Here is a 19,251-nt window from a genome sequence, read left to right on the forward strand (position 1 = left end):
TCCGGAATTTAAAAGGTGATGTCGCGCGATATCGCAGTTATGTAATACAATTAATAATAGTAAAATAATAATTTGCTTGATATTTACAAGACATACAATTAATTATGAATAAATGTTATTTTAAAATGTGCTTTATTTAGAAAGTATAAAAAAGGTTAATTATATAAGCATACTATAATATTTTTATTTGATATCGTATATATTGCAAAAATTTTCAATGTGAACTAATCTGAAGTATAAAGTTTTTATTGACAAATACTTCTCGTTACATTGTTTTAAGTAATAATCTATTATTCTCTTGTTTAATTTTTTGGACATTAAATAATTGTTGGTAGCTATTGATTTTATTGCAATGATAAAAATGAATGAAAATGTTTTTGTTACGAATTATCGACTAAAGAGCAACCGGCCAGGTCAAACCGATCGATCGATCTGGTCCTTTCCAAGGGTTTCTTAGCTGACCTTCGAACGTTAGGTTTACAGCTCGGGGAGGACATTTCGGGAATTTCCTAAAGAAGGGAATGGGCCTGCTCCTGCCATAAACGGACGGCCACTCAAAATTCCCAACAGTTTTATATATGTATATTACGAGGAATCTATTTCTATATAGGAATAATTATTATAGATATAAAAACATTTCTGTATTTTGATATTTTTTATTGTTCTTTAACTATATATTATTTTCTATAATCTGTCAATTCTGAAAGATATTTGATGTTATTTTATGTACAGAAAATATGGGAGTATTTATATTTCAATGATACATTTTTAAAATTTTTGTATTGTATGTATTTTTTAAATACAGTCATTATTAATGTAGTTATAGTTGTAGTTATTACAAAATGTATAAAAAATATTAAATACGACATAGTGAAAGAGATACACATTAGCATGTGCATCAGATACATAATTCTTAAGTAGTAAGTAGCAAATGTGTGTTTCATTTATAATTACTTTTATTCATTTTTGATTTAATAAATTTTTTTTTAATTTATCGTCTTGGAAAAGAAAATGAAATATAGGGATTTATAGCTTCTATGATAAGGAACAATGTTGATTAACATACGTTCTAGCGTTTTCTGTTAATAATAGCTATGTAATATTTGCTATATACAATTACGAATAGCAAAAAAGTTATGAATTATTCCTTTCTTTCCAAAATGAAAGATTCGGCGATCCGCTTTTGTGTATCGTACAGTTTATCACTTCGTTTCTAAAAATTAATATTGACTGATTATTCCTTTTGTCTGAGGAAAATAACTATATCTATTATTTTAAACGTTTATTCAAATAAAAATAAAGCAATAAACTTACAAAAAACGATCTCTTAGAAGAAACGCTCTAGGTTGCACCCAATTCAATCTTTCACCATTGTAACATAATATTTGCGTCATTGTGACTTTTCGGATCTCTTCTAATTGATATAAGGTAAACGATCCTGGGGTATTTCCATTCTCATACCAATATCTGTCACCTGTATTATAATTTATGAGATGTTACATTAATCAGTGAAATTAATCATAAAATATATACTTCCAAAGTGAAGAGTTTTACATACTTTTGTAATGAATATAGACATCGCGGATCACTTACCAAAACGAATATTCCGAAAAGTAAGGCCCAATAAACAAAGAAACGTTGGTCCTAAGACTGAGTCAGGTAATGGTGCTTCCGAAAGCAATCCTGTTACTAAATCTATATCCTCTACATTTCTGTAAATTGAAAAAGAAACTGTAAATAATACTCGTTTCAACAACTAGTTAATGATACAAATTATTAAATATAAATTATAAATTTATAAAAATGTATTCAGGTTCAAATAATAAATTATTATAATTATATCTTACTTATAAACATTTCGAAGTCTTTCTATAGTATCTTTGGACATTGCTCCTCTAAGATGTTCAAAACTACTGACATATGTTAAATTACAAAATGATCGCCATCTGACATAAGGTGGCAAACCATGATCCCTTCCCTGTTGTATGATCTGCGCAGCGTAATCCACGGGAATATCGTTGCTTTTTCCATCATGGAAATATCGTTCCAAAAGTATTTCATTCAGTCCTGGTGGCAATGGCTTCCTAGAATGTCCCGCTGTCGCGGAAATTAAATCTTGCATCCTAGATCGTCATTAAAACCAAGTTCTCATGGGGCAATGTGTTAGCAGATCGTAAAAATATTTAAAAAAATTTTTATCTAAATTCTATATATACTTTTAACACATTTTAACATTGTCCTTTTAAATATTATTATAAAATCTTAAAATCATAGTTGATATGTACAATGAAAATATAAATTGGATAAAACCGTTTTAGTTTTCTATTTCACAGAGTGTAATATCCTAACAGAATTCTTATTCGAATAAATGATTTTACATGGCAATATATCATTTCGATCATCGCTCATTATGTCATCGGGATATGTTATTATATAATTTAAAAATTATGAATTTTTGTATCTAAAGGTCTAGACTATTATGAATCTTCGAACCTACAGATAGTAAGGATCACTTAATGTAAATAGTCTATTACATTCTGTAACTGATGCATACTTCGAAAGGTTGCGTTAAAAACTTTGCCATTTGAAGCAACAAACGACTGTACAAACGACTCTAACAATAAATAACTACGAGTCAAATAATTTACTTGAACTAATGCCATTTGGATTGACACACATTATTGTACATTAACCGTAACTATTCCTTTTGTTTTGATTGGAGGAACAAATACGAACGAAAAATTAATTTTAAAGGCTAAACAATCAAATATTATCAATTACGCAATCACAATCGAGTTTAGTTTTTATAGTTAATCAATTATAGTATTCATTTAACTGACTAGATATAATTAGAATTTTACTTGATATATAATCAATTCCTTAATATAAATATTAGTTATACTAAATATGAAATTGAGCAAAGAAATTTATTTAAGTCTCATAAAGTTTTTAAAATAGCATACTATTCGATATTAAAAAAAGATATTGGGAAGTCCTGTAATATCACAGTCGATTGTCAAAAATTGTTGAAAGTTAACTATATTCTAATAGAAAAATGTTTACAATTAGAAATTTTTAATAAATCTATGATTAATATATAAGGTAGCTTAACGGTACCTTGATGATCTTTATCTGTATAATTATTATGATTTTTAATAATTTTTTAGAATAGTTTAAAACATATTTTTTGTTCATGAAACGGAGTACATATCCACTACCATTTGGCATATCATAGCAGAATCCTCGTGTATTTACAGCATGTAATTTATGTTCAATAAAATAATTGATCTTGTGAAACCTACAGTCAGACGTACACCGGACTAATCGTATCTTGTACTATCACGTCGAACTCTATTAGCTACATGTACATGCATCTTTCGATGATTAAATCTTATGAGATGTACGTATGCTTAGGGATGTTTTTCATTAAAATTATATTTATATGTAATTTCAACTGACCTGTAGCGCCAGCAATCAGGCGATCAATAGCACCAGCTTCATAGAACTCTTGCGGAGCGTAGAAGGCCGATAGTAAGGACCTTTCTCCAGACTTTAACGCCGATCGCGAGTCAACTAGGTCGAGGGTTTTTGGGGTCAGCGTGGCAATGAAGAAGAGTCCAGCAGAGGCGGCAGCGTTTGAAAGTGTCGCATCCGTTCGAGTATCGTAGCCTCGAAAGTATCCTCGATGCGTTAAGCGTAACTGATATCTTCCAATTTTCCAAAAAATCGAATCATTTTACATACACATATATACACTAACATCCATAAGTATCTAGACACTAGCAAATTATTGCAAATATGCAAGTATACTAGAAATGAAACTGTAAGGTTTAATTTGAATCTCTGGTCTTATTTCAGCCAACCATATAAAATAGTAGAAAATATCGATGAGAACAATAGTTAAATAATAAGAGTATTTGATTCCAGCTATGATAGCAGATAACAAACTGACAGTAGAGGCACGTCTTTCAGTCATAATTTTGGAAATATAACGAATATATGAACCTTTAGATTGAAATGTACTATTGTAAGTGTCTAAATAGTTATGGGTTATAGCCATATCAATGAAATAACTATACAATTATTAATAAGACCGAATTAAAATTTTGTGGTGCGTATGTAACGAATGAAAGTGTTAATCCGTGAAATTAATTATAAAAGGAAAGAGAGAACACGTACTTGTCGAGAGTCGTTTCTCCGAGAACAACGGGTAGAAACTCGTTATAAGTTATATGCTCCATTTCTGCGATAACGATCCTTCTTGCCTCCTGATAGAGTCTCTCGTCATCCCAGTGAGGATTCAGTCGTCCTAGCTCTGTAGCGACTCGATTATGTTCACGCAGAAAAAGTACATGCATTAGAGTGAGACCGGGGTTCTCGTTTACCCGTGAATCCCCACTAAAGAAACATGGAAAAGCTTTGTTCGCGCTTCTGCAACTTTCATACTTAGGCGAAGGCATGGGCAAGTTCTTCCTCTGTGTATTAAGCAAACCACCCTTGCCGGATCGCAGAGCTTGCGCTACATCTTCGGAACTCCCATAAATAGGGGAAAGGTCTAAGTAGGATGACGCTTGGTTGATCTGCTGCCGAGGACCCAATTTGCATCCCTACGTAGAAAAATACTTTTACGCTGTTTGCTAAGTACCGCGTTAAGACATTTTAACTAAGAAGAACAAAATTAATTTCTACTCAAATCCATCATAATTTATTGAATAAAACAATGCTGCTGAATTGATAATACCAGAACCGACAGGACTTTGCCATTTATCTGATACTTAGTAAACATGTTACATATCAGGAATTCCTGCAAAGAGTTCCTTGCAAGGGATTTCATTCACACGCTATATTTCAATTACCTGTAGCGAATTTCCTGGGTGCGGCGCCGATCTAGAATATTCCATGCAGCCGACAACATTATTGGCTCGGATTGGAAAACATTCCGGATGAAAGTGTTCGTAATCCACGTCGCAACATTTTAGTCTCGCCCCATCGGGTAGTTCCATCTTTGGCGTGTGCGCGAGATCGTGAATGAGGAATTGACCAAAGAGCGCGGTGAGCGCCATTAGATACGGATGTTTAAGATCGGATCCTCCGGAATGAACTCTCAAAGAGACGTCTCTGGCGCTAGGTAAATCTATACGCGGTAGAGAAACACCATCGACGTATTCAGTTGGCAAGAACCGTATATAAGCTTCTAGAGCTGCGCCCCAAGTCGGATGCAAACCGTTATTGCATTTCCCGCTGTGCGTTCTATAGCGAGGATCGATCATCTTGCAGCTGGCCATCACTTGCAAATATGTAGGCGAGTCAGGACAACTGATGGCAGTTACCGATGGTAATACGGAAGATGCTTCTTTTGATGACATGTTCAAAGCTTCTACCAGCATTACGGCCATCGTTTCTATCCGTAGAGCTTTTCTTGAGAGATTCTGAGCGTGTTCGGTCATTTCATGTGACACACCGAGGTACCATGAAGGAGAACCGTGATTCAAATGTGTCCGCGAGTTCAGGATTGCTCGCTCCGCCTGATCGTATTTCTCCATCGAAATATTTGTACGCCTACCCAGATCCAGTAACATATTTGACGGTAATGTAGTACCTTTGATGAGTACCAACGTGGCAAGGAATCTGCGAATCGAAATCTGAAGATAGAAAATATAGCTTGTCTCTACTTATATTACCGCGCATAATTATTCGAATATTACGATCGGTCTGTTTTTATCTCATTATGTATATTGTTTCCACTTGTAGTTAAGCTTCAGTTTTTGATAGTGAAAACGATGGTAACGGTTTATATATAATATTAAAATTCAATGGCAATGGCAGACCTTTAAAAGAAATAAAACTGTGGGAACAGAAAGCGTTTATACGATAATAAATGCAGATTCTTGCAGCAATTCTAGTTCGTTCGAGAGTAATCTTGTGAGAAAAAAATTCATCAATTATCTATAATAAACTTGGGAATAACATACCCATAGAAAATAACTTTACTACCAGTATCGTGAGAACGAAAAGGTAACATTCATTTCTTGTTACAAGCAGTACAATCATTGTTAGGATAAATACCTATTGGTATTTTATAATCTTATGGGTCATCAAGATCACCGTTAAAGGAATCTAATCATAACAAAGATAATATCTGCTAAGAACTTTGTTTGCCAAGCAATAAATGATAATGTATATAAACTGATTTTTTATATTTAATTATTTATATCAATTACATATTATAACGATAGTACAAAATATTTTTCTATATCGAAACTTACATTATATTTCTTTCTTATTAATTACTTTCTTCGTACTGAAGGAAAAGAAAATGACTAATTAAACGTGACAAAACCTGAAACTTTCGTAGCAGTATGAAACCCCTGATTATTAAGATTGTGAGAATATAGAAGGTGTTGAGAACACCATGATAATCTTGTACCTTCCACTTGAAGTGAACTCGTGAGAAATCGTGTATAACTTCTATTATACAGTAGTATACCTTGACGTTACCTAATAATTGTCATGTAAATTCAATGGTTGTGTTATTACCTAACTTGACAATGATGCGATAGAATCAACCATTAAAAACACAATTATAGGGTTGGGCACATTCGGATTAGAAGTTCTTGTCGTTTCTACATCCGCATTGCAATTGAAATGGAGTATGCGACAAAAATAGCTAATTTTTCACACGATACAATTAAATATACATAGAAAAAAATTCGTATTATAATTTCTCCATAGATTAATCTTCTCGTTAATAAAAAACGATACCGACACGAAGCAAATCGCGTGACTGATTAATGTCTGTTCTATTGCAGATACTGCAATGGATCTTAGAGACCTTGTCTAGGAGATGGCATTTCGCCTCATTCTGTGCGGAGCACTGTTCGTCATTCTATTTATCGCGTCGTCTTATTTAATATTAAATTCATTCATCCTTTCATCCACATATATCTTGGAGTTAAGTGTGGTACTTAGCTATTTTTTTAATCATACCGATGGGATACACGGGCGACCTTAAGAAGAGATTAAAGAAGATTCGTTGTTTGACATTTAACTCTTTCCTGCTTCTTTTGTGACTTTCTTACGTAATCTTTTCTGCGTCCATGAATAGTGCCTGTACAAATCGATGAAAGTTATTTGGAAACTTGGTTTGCTCTTGCTGAAGAAAATTTTCAAATTCCCACTAAAAATAAATAATCGTGTATACACGTTATTTTGAGATATGACTTGATAACACTGATGTTGGTAAATCATTAATGCTATATCTATATTAATTATTTGACGATTCTTCGTGTTTCTCTATTTTTAAGTAGGTACACACATATAAGTATATGTAAATTAAAGTATATGTAAAAAAAATTTCTGGTTGTATATATAATCTACTATTTTAGAGTTTCTAAAAATTTATATCTCATATGATTTCATATATTTTTTTTACTAGTAATTACTTTGAAATTTTGGAATTTTTTATTCACTGTCTTTTAATTATATGTCAAGAACATTGCCTAAAAAACATATGCATATAAATATTGATTTAAAAATAATAATAAAAAATGTAGAAGGAACCATGACCTTTAAGAAAAACATGTTTCACAATATTTTTTTTTGACAAACTTTTGATGACATGATGATAAAGATATTCAACGCAATAAATTTCTATTTTGAAAGATTTATAGCTAAAAGTTAGCTTTCTGATACATCGGCATATCATTAAATCTGTTTTAAATTGTATCTCATATAAAATATACATTTTCTTGCACGAACATTAATAATTCTTCTTAATAAGAATATTTATAAATGTCAATCTGATGCAAGTACAAAATAAATGTTATTATATTGTTAGATAAACGGGTGAAGCTTTCTAAGAGTTATATATGTCAAAAATTTGTTTATATTAATAGTATTATTGATATTTACTACGAAATTAATATTTATTCAAAAATAAATACAAGTACATGTGATCTTTTTTCTAGCATTAAGATTACATTGTAAACTAAATATTGAAATAATATATAAAATATAAATTACAAAATATTTGCTTGTAACAACTTCAAAAAATAAATTATGTAACTTTTATTAGGAAAATAAGTCACTGTGCATTGAGTGATTATACTCACACATGTTTGTTTTGCTGACACACACGTGTTTCTATGATCTATGCCAAATCCACTCACTGAGAAAGTAGGCGGCACATTACTAATGAATTTTTAAAATATCTTTAGTTTCCTTTCATTAATTAATTAATATACTAGATGAAATTTTAAACACGTAATTATCTGTAATGTTGACATTACTTTAAGAATCCAAATGGAAAAATCAGCTTCAAACGTTAAATTATGTCGAACATTCGGATGAAACAACTTTATTCACAAAAATTATTCATGTATGTAGTTGTAATCATAGGTCGCGATTCGAGATGTACTGAAGTATGTAGTCGAGATATCGTTTATCTCGCAAAATGAAAGCGGAAACACTCACCGTGACAGGAAAAGAAATATACCGTTGACCGGTCTTCGTTTCACACACAAGTACATTTTTTCCAAAACTATCGTATCAGTAGTAATTGACAAGCAGTAATTGATTGTACATTAATTACAACAACGTACAACAGAATTCATTTGCCTCGTAAAATTTCGCAAGAACCGCGCCGAGTATACGCAAGAGCACGGAGCGGTAAACCTGAACTGAGACCGATCCTCGAACGAAAGTAAAACTGCAGTCCGTTCCGTGGGTTTAAAGAGTGGGGCCCAGTAAGAATCACGCTAGTATAGGGTGTCAACAAGGTACGCTGAACCAACGTATATAACTCTTATAAATACGGTAAAAGCGCATCATTCCTGCAACCGGATTGGTATTATGAACAAGACCAAGGTTTACCTTTCATAGTCTATGTTATCCGTAGTCGCGGTTGGACGTACAGTTTCAAGGATCCAAAATACATTAGCACTTTCGTGTACATAGCACGCTGTATGTGCATAATTACATGCGTGTTCTTTTACAGCGTACCTCTCGCATAGGGTCTTGGTGCCATTATACTGTGCTAATTGACACTTATAGGCTCGACTATAACGTTATCCAAAGATTGATTCTTGGGGACGACGTTGCGAATGATTAACTGCATTGGTTATGCACAGTCTTATATATGCCTACAATCTTGATGCGGCAATCCGTAAAATAGTATGTATTACGCGTCTCGTGCGATTATTTATGGCGCGCGTAGGGGGATAGATTGAAATTAAGAGAATGAAACAACTTTATAAGAATTATTTGTATGCTAATAACAATCTGTATCTGTTTTCAACAAACAGTTGTCAGTTGTTTCAAAAATAATCAAAGTTAAGTAATGGGATCACATTTCTTATTGAATATGAAGATTTTTGCCTCATAAACGTGAATTTAATATTACATATTGGTATGTAAAAGAGAAAGATAAGTAAAATAATATGTACTTCGTGATTATTAAACTGGCTTACTTAAAGGTCAATGATAGCAGATGAAAGTTATACAATTTTATATTAATATGTTCAATACATTCTTTAATAATATTTTTGAAAATCTTTATTCCTAATTAATAAGAAGTATAATATTTTTGTAGTTAACTTTCCTGTATTCGTAATAAACAGTAAAGTTCTCCAGAGAAAAATTTATATAATAATGGATAAAAAAATCTTTTCCTAGATTGGATATAATAAATAAATAACAAATAACTTCTTTTGAAAATTAAATTTTATATCTTGGATCCAGGGTTTCTATAACTGTTCAAAGATGTTACTAGAGAGGCTTTGAGCACTTTTATTTTCGCTCCATGTATCACTGTTTACATTATTCATTTCTTGCTATCTTTTGCTCCCATAATAATTGTTTATTTAAAATGTATTGAAATTATCTATGATTGTGTTCATATCATGGTGTTAATATTTATTGCTGTAATTACAAAAACCGTTTCTAAGAATGAACATCGTCTGTATTTTCAAGTACTGCTCCACTATATGCTAAGTCCCAATAATGTTCTACTTGATGTTTCTTGAAATGTTCACGCGCCATTTTTTCAATCGGGCAAACTTTGAATTTGATTTCTCCAAAATGACGTTGTTTACTAGTACCTTCCCATACAAGAACACATTTGTTCGGCACATCATTTCCATTATCTTTTATAATATCTTCCTCCCATTTAATCCGGTTCATCATTAGTCGTTTGTATTTACTTAATTGTTTGGCTCCTCCTTCAACAACAACAACATTGCAATCTCGGAAGAGCATTACACAGCCTGTTAGATAAAGTTGCTTTGCGTTTGTTTCCACTTTAAACTTTTTCGAAGCATTATTTAAAAGATCACGTATTCTGTAATGACAGTATTACTTTTTACATGATACGTATATGTATTATATAGTTAGATGTGTTATGTGTCTTTAAGCTCACCTATAAACAGCTACATGTACACCAAGCGTGGTATCCTCTTTAATTTTTCTTGCCTTCTTTTCCCGTCGCTGATCAGCAGTAAGTCTTCGAGCTGCATTAGCATCCTCGTGTGCCTTTAATCTTTTTGCCATTTGCTGTCGGACATGAGCTTCTATTTTCGTAGGATCTTGTACGGCTTCTGTACCTAATACTCGCATAAGATTCGAAATTCGTAATTTTGGTTCTGGAGGAGGTTCAAGACCTAATCTTATTTTCTCTTGTTCTTCTTTCCATGCCTCTCGTCTATTTTGCCTACGTAATTTCTTGCGTTCCTTTTTCGTTAAAAATACAGGCATATATATTGGTTTCAAAGGGTCAGCTAAAATGAAAAAAAATAATTAACCAAAATTACATATTTGAAATAAGCGATCTCTAAAAAAGGTATTAAGTAGTGCATACTTGGTGGTCGCATTTGCGTGGGATGTTCTACAAGATTTGTGATAGTAGAACTTTTAATAGTAGTAGATTCATCTTCGTTCGGATATCCTCCTGTTAATATAACAGAATCCCACCATTCTACATTAGGCACATCTTCACTAAGAGCTTCTGTTTTCGGCGCTATGAGCGCCAATTTAGTTGCAGAACTTATACCAGTCTTCCTGGCAATTTGACTAATCTCATTTTGCAATTTTTCTAATTGGGCTTTCATACGAATTCTTTCTGCTAATTGCTGGAATTTTCCAGGTTCGTGAAATTTGAGTGTCCGTTTGCCTCGCACTGCCGGTTTGACACCTATCCTATTATCAAAAAAGTGGGTGTCTTGAATTTCTTCTGGACCTTTTGATTCTTGCAATTGGGCTTTAAATTCTTCACGTTTTTTTGCTCGAATATTAGCTTTTAATGTTGGTACCACTTGTGTGAGTTGCACTTCCTTGCCGGTTATATCTACAGTTCTGCCAGATTCATCCAAAATTAGTGGAGTTGGTTTATCTGGGACACTAACATTTCCAAGTAATCCGGAGCTTAGTTTACTTCTAATTTGTGCTTGCAAAGCAGCAATTTTTCTTGCTTTGTCAGAATCTGTTTTACTTAATAAACCTTGATTATACATGCTTCCTACTGTTGGTAAAGAATCTCGTGCTTTAAGTAGAGGTTTTGCCGGGGCAACTTCTTCTTGTTTTATAGCTTTCAATGCTCTTTTCCTTTCCTCGATTTCTCTTTGGGCATTTGCCATCATTTGTTTTATCTAAATAAAAATAATAAAATAATATAAAATAAAAGCAATAATACTATATGAATTAATATAGTAAATATATTAACATGTTTATATTAGTTCACATTGACATGAGTTTATACCTTATCTGCAGATAACTGTGCTTCTGTTGTTTTTTCATTTTTGACTTCATCATCCTTAAATCTAGGTTTCTTTGCATCTTTGTCCTTATCCTTATCTTCCACATGATTTCGTTTTTTACTTTTCTGCGCTGCTTTGGCATCATCGTATATTGTGAATATTTTTTCTGTCAATTTTAAAGCTTTTTTGTCTTCCAATAAAGCAGATAATTTATCTATAATATTGGGAACATTATAAAAGTATATTATTTGTGTCATAGAAATTACATATTTATAATAAAGCTTATGATTACTCATATTAAATTATTTATAAGAAAATATAATTCTGATGCACTTCATTCTATGCTACGATCAAATAGGAATGTATGTGAATAGTATAATAATAACACAATTAATAAATAGTGTTATAGTATAATTAATAAATAATACAATCAAATGATGTGATGATTGATAATCATGTAAGTGATTATTACAAACCTGCCGTTTTGCGTTTATCATAACCTGAAGTCATACAATTGACAGCCGTGGTAACAATAGCAGGTTCCCCAAAACCGAGAAATTTATGTACTGCTTTCTCGATTTGTGGTTTCATTTCATCTATTTCTTTCCTTGTTAATGCCATTTTATTAAATATGTCAATATTTGTTGTAAAGAATTAATTACGATGATCACGGTCGTATACAATATACATTATACATAGGTTCGAAGAGGATATCATTTTGATGTCATATGCATCTGTAATATTAATTCCTTTACTAACCGTATAGTGGCGCGATCATAAAACTACCCAAGTGCGCATGTGCATTTGTAGCGGTCTAGCGACTACTGCGCCTGCCGCTACATATTCGAATAGAAAGGAGAAACAAGTAAAGAGAAAAAAATGCGTGTACTGTGTCGTGTTGCAAAGGATTCGTTATCCAAAAAACTTAAAAATGTTGATTTAGAAAAGAAATGGGCGAAAGCCATTCCTTGTATAACAAAATTTAACTTACAGTTGATATACGAAAAACATTTTAAGGATCATAATGAAAAAAGAAGTGATTTAAAGAGATAATCGTGGTAACATACTTTCTCCTGGTAATTCTGTAGTACACATTTTATGTCGTTATAATAATATAGTAGTAGAATTATCTTTATCCTGTTTCATTTATTTTAAAATGTTTTGAATGAACAATAACTTTCCGTTGATTATTAATTGCTTACTTTAATTTTCAAATTTTGAGTCAAATAATGCATTACTTCTGTTACTAATGACAAACGCGTATGCGCGTGCTGGAGGAGTTTCATAATGGCGTCATCATGTGGCTAGTAAGGGAATTAAAATATGTACTTCAAAATGATAACATCCCCCCATCACCAAAAATTGGAAGAGTTGCTGAACCTATGTATAAGAGCATGGAATTAATTTTTTTATAAATCTCTCAATTTAATACAAAATTAGGTACTTCACGACATAACCTCTATAAGTTAAAGGATTATCATAATATCTGTTTATAAAACAATATTTTTTTCCAAATTAGATATTTGTAAACATACGTAAATATTACCGACGTCACATTGCAGCACCGTAATTGTTATTTAGTTATTCAGGAGTCTTCAGTCGTCGTGGTAATATATATCGGGTAATACCAATAAGTTTCCCGGGATGTTCACGAAAATATTCCTAGAGTATGTAATGCTAGTGAAAACTGAATATAGGAAATTTTTAAAATCAGTTTTATTACTAAATAAATAATAAGACTTGGGGAGAATACGTAGTGGTGTACTATTTAAAAATGAAAATAAACAATAGGTTAATTTTGAAAAATTGTAATATTTTTTTAACATATGAGAGTCGCCCAGAAAGTAATACCCGTTTTGAAATAACAACAATACAAATGCATTTTGAAAAGATTGACATGAATAAAGCTACGTGAGTTTTATAGCACTTAGACTTAAGCACATTCTATCGTGTTATATGGGTTCTATATGTAGATGGATATTATTTTCTACACGGCTCTCGTATTTATTAGTATGTAATATAAAATGATCACTAAAATATGTAAATGGATGAGATGTATACATTTATATAATTGGGTAGAAGAAAGAAAACAATTGTTATGTAAAACGAACGTTAAAATTTTTTAACAAGTCCTGATTTAAATTTTTTGAAATATTATTATTTTGCTTTGTTTTGAAAAGTAGAAATGTTATAAATTAATTCAATCAGAATGTTTGAAGGTAAAAATATAGTATCTTTTATACCTCATTGTTTTATACATTCTTTTATGTAGGCCTCCTTCTGAAAGCTACTTTTTACTATATATATATATATTTTTGTTTCGTATTAATTTAATGGGCTTTATTAATAAATTGTTAATAACGCAATATGTGATAATTATTACAATATATGAATCTTGTGAAAGAGACAAATGTTTTACGTAAACTTCTGAAACCAGCTCTTTAGACTTTAGACACTGGACATCTGTTGCTGCAGAGTATGATAGAAATTCCTAAGAGGTCACTCGCGCGTAATGAATCTAGATACAACCCACGCAAAGTTCTACGATACCAACTTTAGATGAAACTAGTGATGCAAATCCACAAAATAGCATATGTGATGGTTCTGAAAAATTTGTTACTTTAGATATTTACCTCACTGTAGTTATCAATAATTTCTACATTATGTCTCCGCGCATATGGTTATTAATATGAAAATTTATGAAAGTTATATGTCTTTTTGAAGCAGAAAGTTTCTAAACATTTGATTTATTAATGTGATGTACAAATAACATTCAATCGATAATAGAACTTTTGTTACGTTTGTAATGTTCGTATTAAATTGCCATCATAGTAAATTTTTCATGATTTTATTTTTTTTATTATTCTTCCTTATCTTATTTCAATAATTTTAGTGAATTAATTAATTTACTGTTCATTAGATAGAGTGGAATACAATGGATAGAACTTGATGGACGATTAATAATTTATTTGACAAGAAAAAAATATATGTAGATAGAATTCTAAAAAGTATTGTTCCTAATAGAGTAACAAGCTAATGAGGAAATTCAATGGAATTTTTAACAATTTTGATCTACCCAATTTTAGTTTCATAACATTTGGAAAGGAAGTAGAAAGGTATCGCATTTTAAAATATATAGCGTTAAATCATGTTAAGTATTGAATGAGTTCAATAAGACTTACAGTATCATGTAAACTTGTTACAACGAAATGTATGAGGGTATAGGGGATGAAAACAGCTGTGGAGGATAGTCGAATAGCAGTGGACCGACAACCGCAAATGAGAATGGTAGAGGGAACTATGCTGTTCCACGCTTCCTTGGTGACCGATGAGGCCAATTCTAGGAACCACATTTGTTTCATTCGAAACTGTTGTTCTAAACTTTTCTGTTAATTGAAACGAAGAAATTGAAACTCGTAACTGTTGTTTTAGGCTGCTATCGAGCGGGAATTTTACAAAAACTGCGGATTCAGTGTGGACAAATACTGGAAGGAATCGAGTTACCTTCACTGAGAAATACATTGATTAAACCTCTTTAAATAGCCTTAAGAAAGCTTACCTGGCTGGAACTGTATAAAGAGGATTGGTAACTTCGGTTGAAAGCTGCTCGTTTTTTGCAATTAATAGAAATATCTTTCGCGCAAGATATTCTACGACCACGGTATCGATTATTGTACTTATGACACTCGAAGTTCATTAGTTTGTTGTGAAAGCGTCGCAGTTAATTACGTTTGAATTAAGTTTATTGCAAGATCTTGTTAAAATTTTATCATTGAAAATAGAAGAAGAAAATGTATTAAAGAAAATGATTCTAATAAAATAGAAAGAACTACTTTCTAAGGAAATTGATTAAATTGTAAAAAAATGTTAATAAAGCAATTAAAAGTTAATAAGGTCCTGGCAAATGTCGTAGCAAAAATGTCCTTTTAATATCCATATGTATTCATTATTAATATTCCATGCTAAGCTAAGGCTAAATCCCAGTACTCTTGCGCTTCGTGTTTCTTAAAGTATTTCCGAGCACTTTTTTCACTTAGGCAAACTTTGAGTTCAATTTTTTCAAAATGATATTGCGTATTAGTACTTTTTCATACCAGAACGCGTTTATTCGGCGTATCATTTCCGACCCTGTCTTTTATAATATCTTTTTCTCGCTGGGCACGATACATCATTAATCGTTTATATTTATTTAATTCTTTGGCTTCTTCATCAACAACAACAATATTGCGTCTCATAAGAGTATTACAAAACACTGTTTTGCGATTTATTTCCACTTTAAATTTCTTTGAAGCGTTATTTAAAAGACTACGTATTCTGTAAACTGCTACATGTACACAAATCGTGGTATCCTCTTTAATTTTTCTTGTCTTTTTGTCCCATCGCTGATCAGCAGTAAATTTTCGAGCTGCGTTAGCATCTTCGTGTTTAATCTTTTAGCTGTTTGTTATCGGATGTGTGCTTCTATTTTCGTAGGATCTTATACAGCTTGTGTACCTAATACGTATAAGATTCGAAATTCGTAATTTCAGCTCTAGAGGAGGTTCAAGTATTTTTTCTTGTTCTTTAAATGCCTCACGCCTATTTTGCCTACGTAATTTCTTGCGCTCCCTTTTCATTCAATATGCGGGCATATATATTTGATTTCAAAGAGTTAGCCAAAAATATGAAATAAGCGTTCTCTAAAAAATAGATAGTGTGTACCTGGTGACCATATTTGCGTGGGATGTTCTACAAAATTTCAGATAGTGGAACTTTCAACAATAATGGGTTCGTCTTTGTTCGGATATCTTCTTGCTAACAAAACAGAATCCCACCATTCTACATTAGGCAGATTTTCGCTACAAGCTTTTCACGTACGCCAATTTAGTTGTATTTTGCAATTTTGCAATTTTTGACTTACACGAATCTTTTTAACAATTTGGCTAATCTCATTCCGTAGGTATTCTAACTGGGCTTTCATATAAATTCTTTCTGTAAATTGTTGGAATTTTCCAAGTTTATAAAAATACGCTACGTATACGTGTATTACGATACGTACGCGTATCGCCGTATGAAACCGGTCTTACAGTTCGACGCAAAGCCGTTAATCCTTCGTCGAACGCGAGATAAGATTAAAACCAAAATTACCAATTACTTTCCACTCTACGGCGTCTATACCAAAAAGAGCTTTCTCATCGAATTTCATTTGTAATTTATCTCGGTAACCGGGTTCTTTTTTTTTCGGTGGTGTTAGAAAAGCGTACATTTTCATCGCGTGCGACGCGATATCGATGCCGCTAGTGGCAGCTCCACTGTCCGCGCGGAATACCGAAACGTACATCGCCATCCGTAATACTAATATTCAGTCAGTATCGGGTCAGTCGTGTTTCTTCGTAAATTTAACGATTTTACTGGCAGACGTGGCCACGTCCCGAAATGATGTACGGTTCGCTCGTATGACTCGGTAGCTAATGCTTTAATATGCGCAAAGGGTGCCATGCCCGTGTCACGCGGATTACCGCTAATTGTAGTTTATGCTTTATACTACGCTATTCTCTTGTACGTTCTGCCGTCCGTTGGGTATTCGATATATACAGACCCGTACATTTACCTGTATAGGTGAACGCACTTCCTATGAGTATATAGCTATCCATCTAACAATTTGCGAGAGCGTGCTCATTATGCATAACGTACAGCTTGTACAAGTTAGTTGCTTCTAACTAAGTACAAATGTTATCGTTTCCGAAGATACCGGAAATTCGATAGCTTCTTTGCTCGAAATTTACAAATCTATTTCGTGTATTATCCTTCGAAAGTATTTGGGCCATAATATAAAATTGATCAATTTTGTTTTTCTTTAGTCGTCGGTTTAATGGTGAAAGTTTCAAAGCTATTAGAAGCAGAAGCGTGCATTATCGATGATGATCAAATGGTACCTACTTTGATTTCATAACGTGTCATAATGCTTACACAATACAAACACGTGACGGAAAGGAAATGTCAGAGATAATCATAATAGAAGATGCCCTATAAAATCGTACGAAAAGTTCTTTGATTTTGAGAGGGTGAACAGTCTTCGTGTTAGTTGAAAAAGAATTTCTTTTATTTGACTTATAATTCAGAAGATTAAACTATCTGAGAAGGAAGAGATCTTTAAATAACAAAATGGTTGTGCAAAGTTCGACGAATTATGAATACCAATTTTGTTATTGTACATTAGGTTTTAGAAATCATCATGTCATAATATTTTACTATACACAACAATAAAATAACTGCAAATTTCTTTTCAATTTGTGATTAAATTACATCGTGTTATATACATATGTCACACATACATCGTGTCATAACATAATTACGATAATCTCATTATAGCATAATGAAATTCGAAAGTTTTCTATGTTAGGTATTCAAATACTTTCCTGAATCGCTATATGTATATTAGTCAAACAGGCTTTCCACTTGGAGTCCTTATCTTTAAAAATAACGCAACACTTTAGAAATTAAACCGAAGCGTAGCGTAGCGCACGTCCAAGGACAGGAAGTTCAAACTTTCTCAGTTGTCATGTCCGTGTGTTCGTCAGTTTCGCTAACATAACCGAGCACCGCACCCCTATCTCGCAATTAAACGTGCCTATATCCATATCGTGTATCCAAACAGAGGATCTCATGTACGTTCACGGCCAAACAACCGCGTATGAGTGAACCAGCATCGAGACAGTCGATTCGCGTGGATATTCCCGTCTCTTGGCACATCTCTCCTATCACGGCGACGGGCCATCGGTTTGTTCGTTCGTTTTCAATTTTGTGATGATGCGCCCGCGTGACGCTGGCAACGGCAACACTAATTACACCGGTGTTTCTTCATCCGCGATCCGAATTCACCGGCGCGTCGTTTCTATTTCAAAATGTCGTTATTCCGGTGACAGTAAAACCGTACAGTCACTTTGAGTGTTCCGAATATCTAAATATGATTATAATAGCGAATGCCAGAGGATGATTCCGTTTTAATTAACGTTCTGCCGCGTCCTTGTACGATGTAACACTTTGTGTCGTGCATTTGATATATATTTAATAATACTTATTAAATGCTTAGATACTACATAAGAAGACATATACACTGGTTTACGAAAGTATTTTGAACACACAGCGAAACTTTTATGTATATTCTGTGTCTGTTATATAAAACATTTTGCACTATAATGTATATACGTAACGTATATTTGGGAGGGATATTGGATACAAAAATAACTAGTTTGATGCTAATTAAAGTTAATAGTTGTTAGAGTTTAGAGATCATGTAGTTAAATATCACATATATGTAATATTTATTAGCATTTTTTATTACACAATATCAGACACAAAATGAATCAATATTATTTAGCATCGTGAAAGTATTTATAATAATAAAAAGTTAGACGTATTAATCTCAGAATAAAGTCAAAATAAGAAAGATATTATATATTTTCTCTTACCTCTTGTTAATTTCTCCTTTGCACGAATATAACTTTTATTAGCAACCATTAAT

General features: G+C 32.5%; 2 protein-coding genes and 1 pseudogene across 7 annotated transcripts; all 3 read right to left on the bottom strand.

Moving 5' to 3' along the window:
* Positions 1–761: 761 nt before the first annotated feature.
* On the bottom strand, positions 762–9,613 carry LOC126919551 (peroxidasin-like). Of its 5 annotated transcripts, XM_050728924.1 has the most exons (10): positions 8,473–9,613; positions 8,112–8,190; positions 7,080–7,177; positions 4,857–5,628; positions 4,180–4,607; positions 3,460–3,707; positions 1,848–2,097; positions 1,594–1,712; positions 1,315–1,474; positions 762–1,213 (listed from the first exon to the last, which is right to left on the bottom strand). In XM_050728924.1, the coding sequence occupies exons 1-10, from the start codon at positions 8,526–8,528 to the stop codon at positions 1,135–1,137; spliced, it is 2,289 nt and encodes a 762-aa protein (XP_050584881.1). In that variant the 5' UTR covers positions 8,529–9,613; the 3' UTR covers positions 762–1,134. The 5 variants fall into 5 exon arrangements, with proteins under 5 accessions (XP_050584881.1, XP_050584883.1, XP_050584882.1 ...); XM_050728926.1 differs by lacking the exon at positions 8,112–8,190; XM_050728925.1 differs by lacking the exons at positions 7,080–7,177; positions 8,112–8,190.
* A 149-nt stretch (positions 9,614–9,762) lies between these two features.
* LOC126919555 (U4/U6 small nuclear ribonucleoprotein Prp3) lies at positions 9,763–13,423 on the bottom strand. Of its 2 annotated transcripts, none has more exons than XM_050728933.1 (6): positions 13,283–13,423; positions 12,224–13,127; positions 11,750–11,961; positions 10,853–11,639; positions 10,415–10,772; positions 9,763–10,336 (listed from the first exon to the last, which is right to left on the bottom strand). In XM_050728933.1, exons 2-6 carry the CDS (start codon positions 12,366–12,368, stop codon positions 9,940–9,942), a joined length of 1,899 nt encoding a protein of 632 aa, XP_050584890.1. In that variant the 5' UTR covers positions 12,369–13,127; positions 13,283–13,423; the 3' UTR covers positions 9,763–9,939. The 2 variants fall into 2 exon arrangements, with proteins under 2 accessions (XP_050584890.1, XP_050584891.1); XM_050728934.1 differs by lacking the exon at positions 13,283–13,423 and having other exon boundaries at positions 12,224–12,481; positions 12,950–13,150.
* On the bottom strand, positions 13,300–19,192 carry LOC126919565 (U4/U6 small nuclear ribonucleoprotein Prp3-like; annotated as a pseudogene).
* Positions 19,193–19,251: the final 59 nt, after the last annotated feature.

This window comes from Bombus affinis, chromosome 8, assembly GCF_024516045.1.
Source record: "Bombus affinis isolate iyBomAffi1 chromosome 8, iyBomAffi1.2, whole genome shotgun sequence".
Classification (NCBI taxonomy): domain Eukaryota; kingdom Metazoa; phylum Arthropoda; class Insecta; order Hymenoptera; family Apidae; genus Bombus; species Bombus affinis.

What these genes read in the sequence shown, in the direction of transcription:
- LOC126919551 (XM_050728924.1), bottom strand. Translation starts at nt 8,528, where the DNA reads ATGTACTTGTGTGTGAAACGAAGACCGGTCAACGGTATATTTCTTTTC. An exon ending in TTTTCGGAATATTCGTTTTG is followed by an intron (nt 1,475 to 1,593) that starts GTAAGTGATCCG and finishes ATTATAATACAG; the next exon opens with GTGACAGATATTGGTATGAG. An exon ending in CTTCTAAGAGATCGTTTTTT is followed by an intron (nt 1,214 to 1,314) that starts GTAAGTTTATTG and finishes ATTAATTTTTAG; the next exon opens with AAACGAAGTGATAAACTGTA.
- LOC126919555 (XM_050728933.1), bottom strand. Translation starts at nt 12,368, where the DNA reads ATGGCATTAACAAGGAAAGAAATAGATGAAATGAAACCACAAATCGAG. An exon ending in CACGCAAATGCGACCACCAA is followed by an intron (nt 10,773 to 10,852) that starts GTATGCACTACT and finishes TTTTCATTTTAG; the next exon opens with CTGACCCTTTGAAACCAATA. An exon ending in GTACATGTAGCTGTTTATAG is followed by an intron (nt 10,337 to 10,414) that starts GTGAGCTTAAAG and finishes CTGTCATTACAG; the next exon opens with AATACGTGATCTTTTAAATA.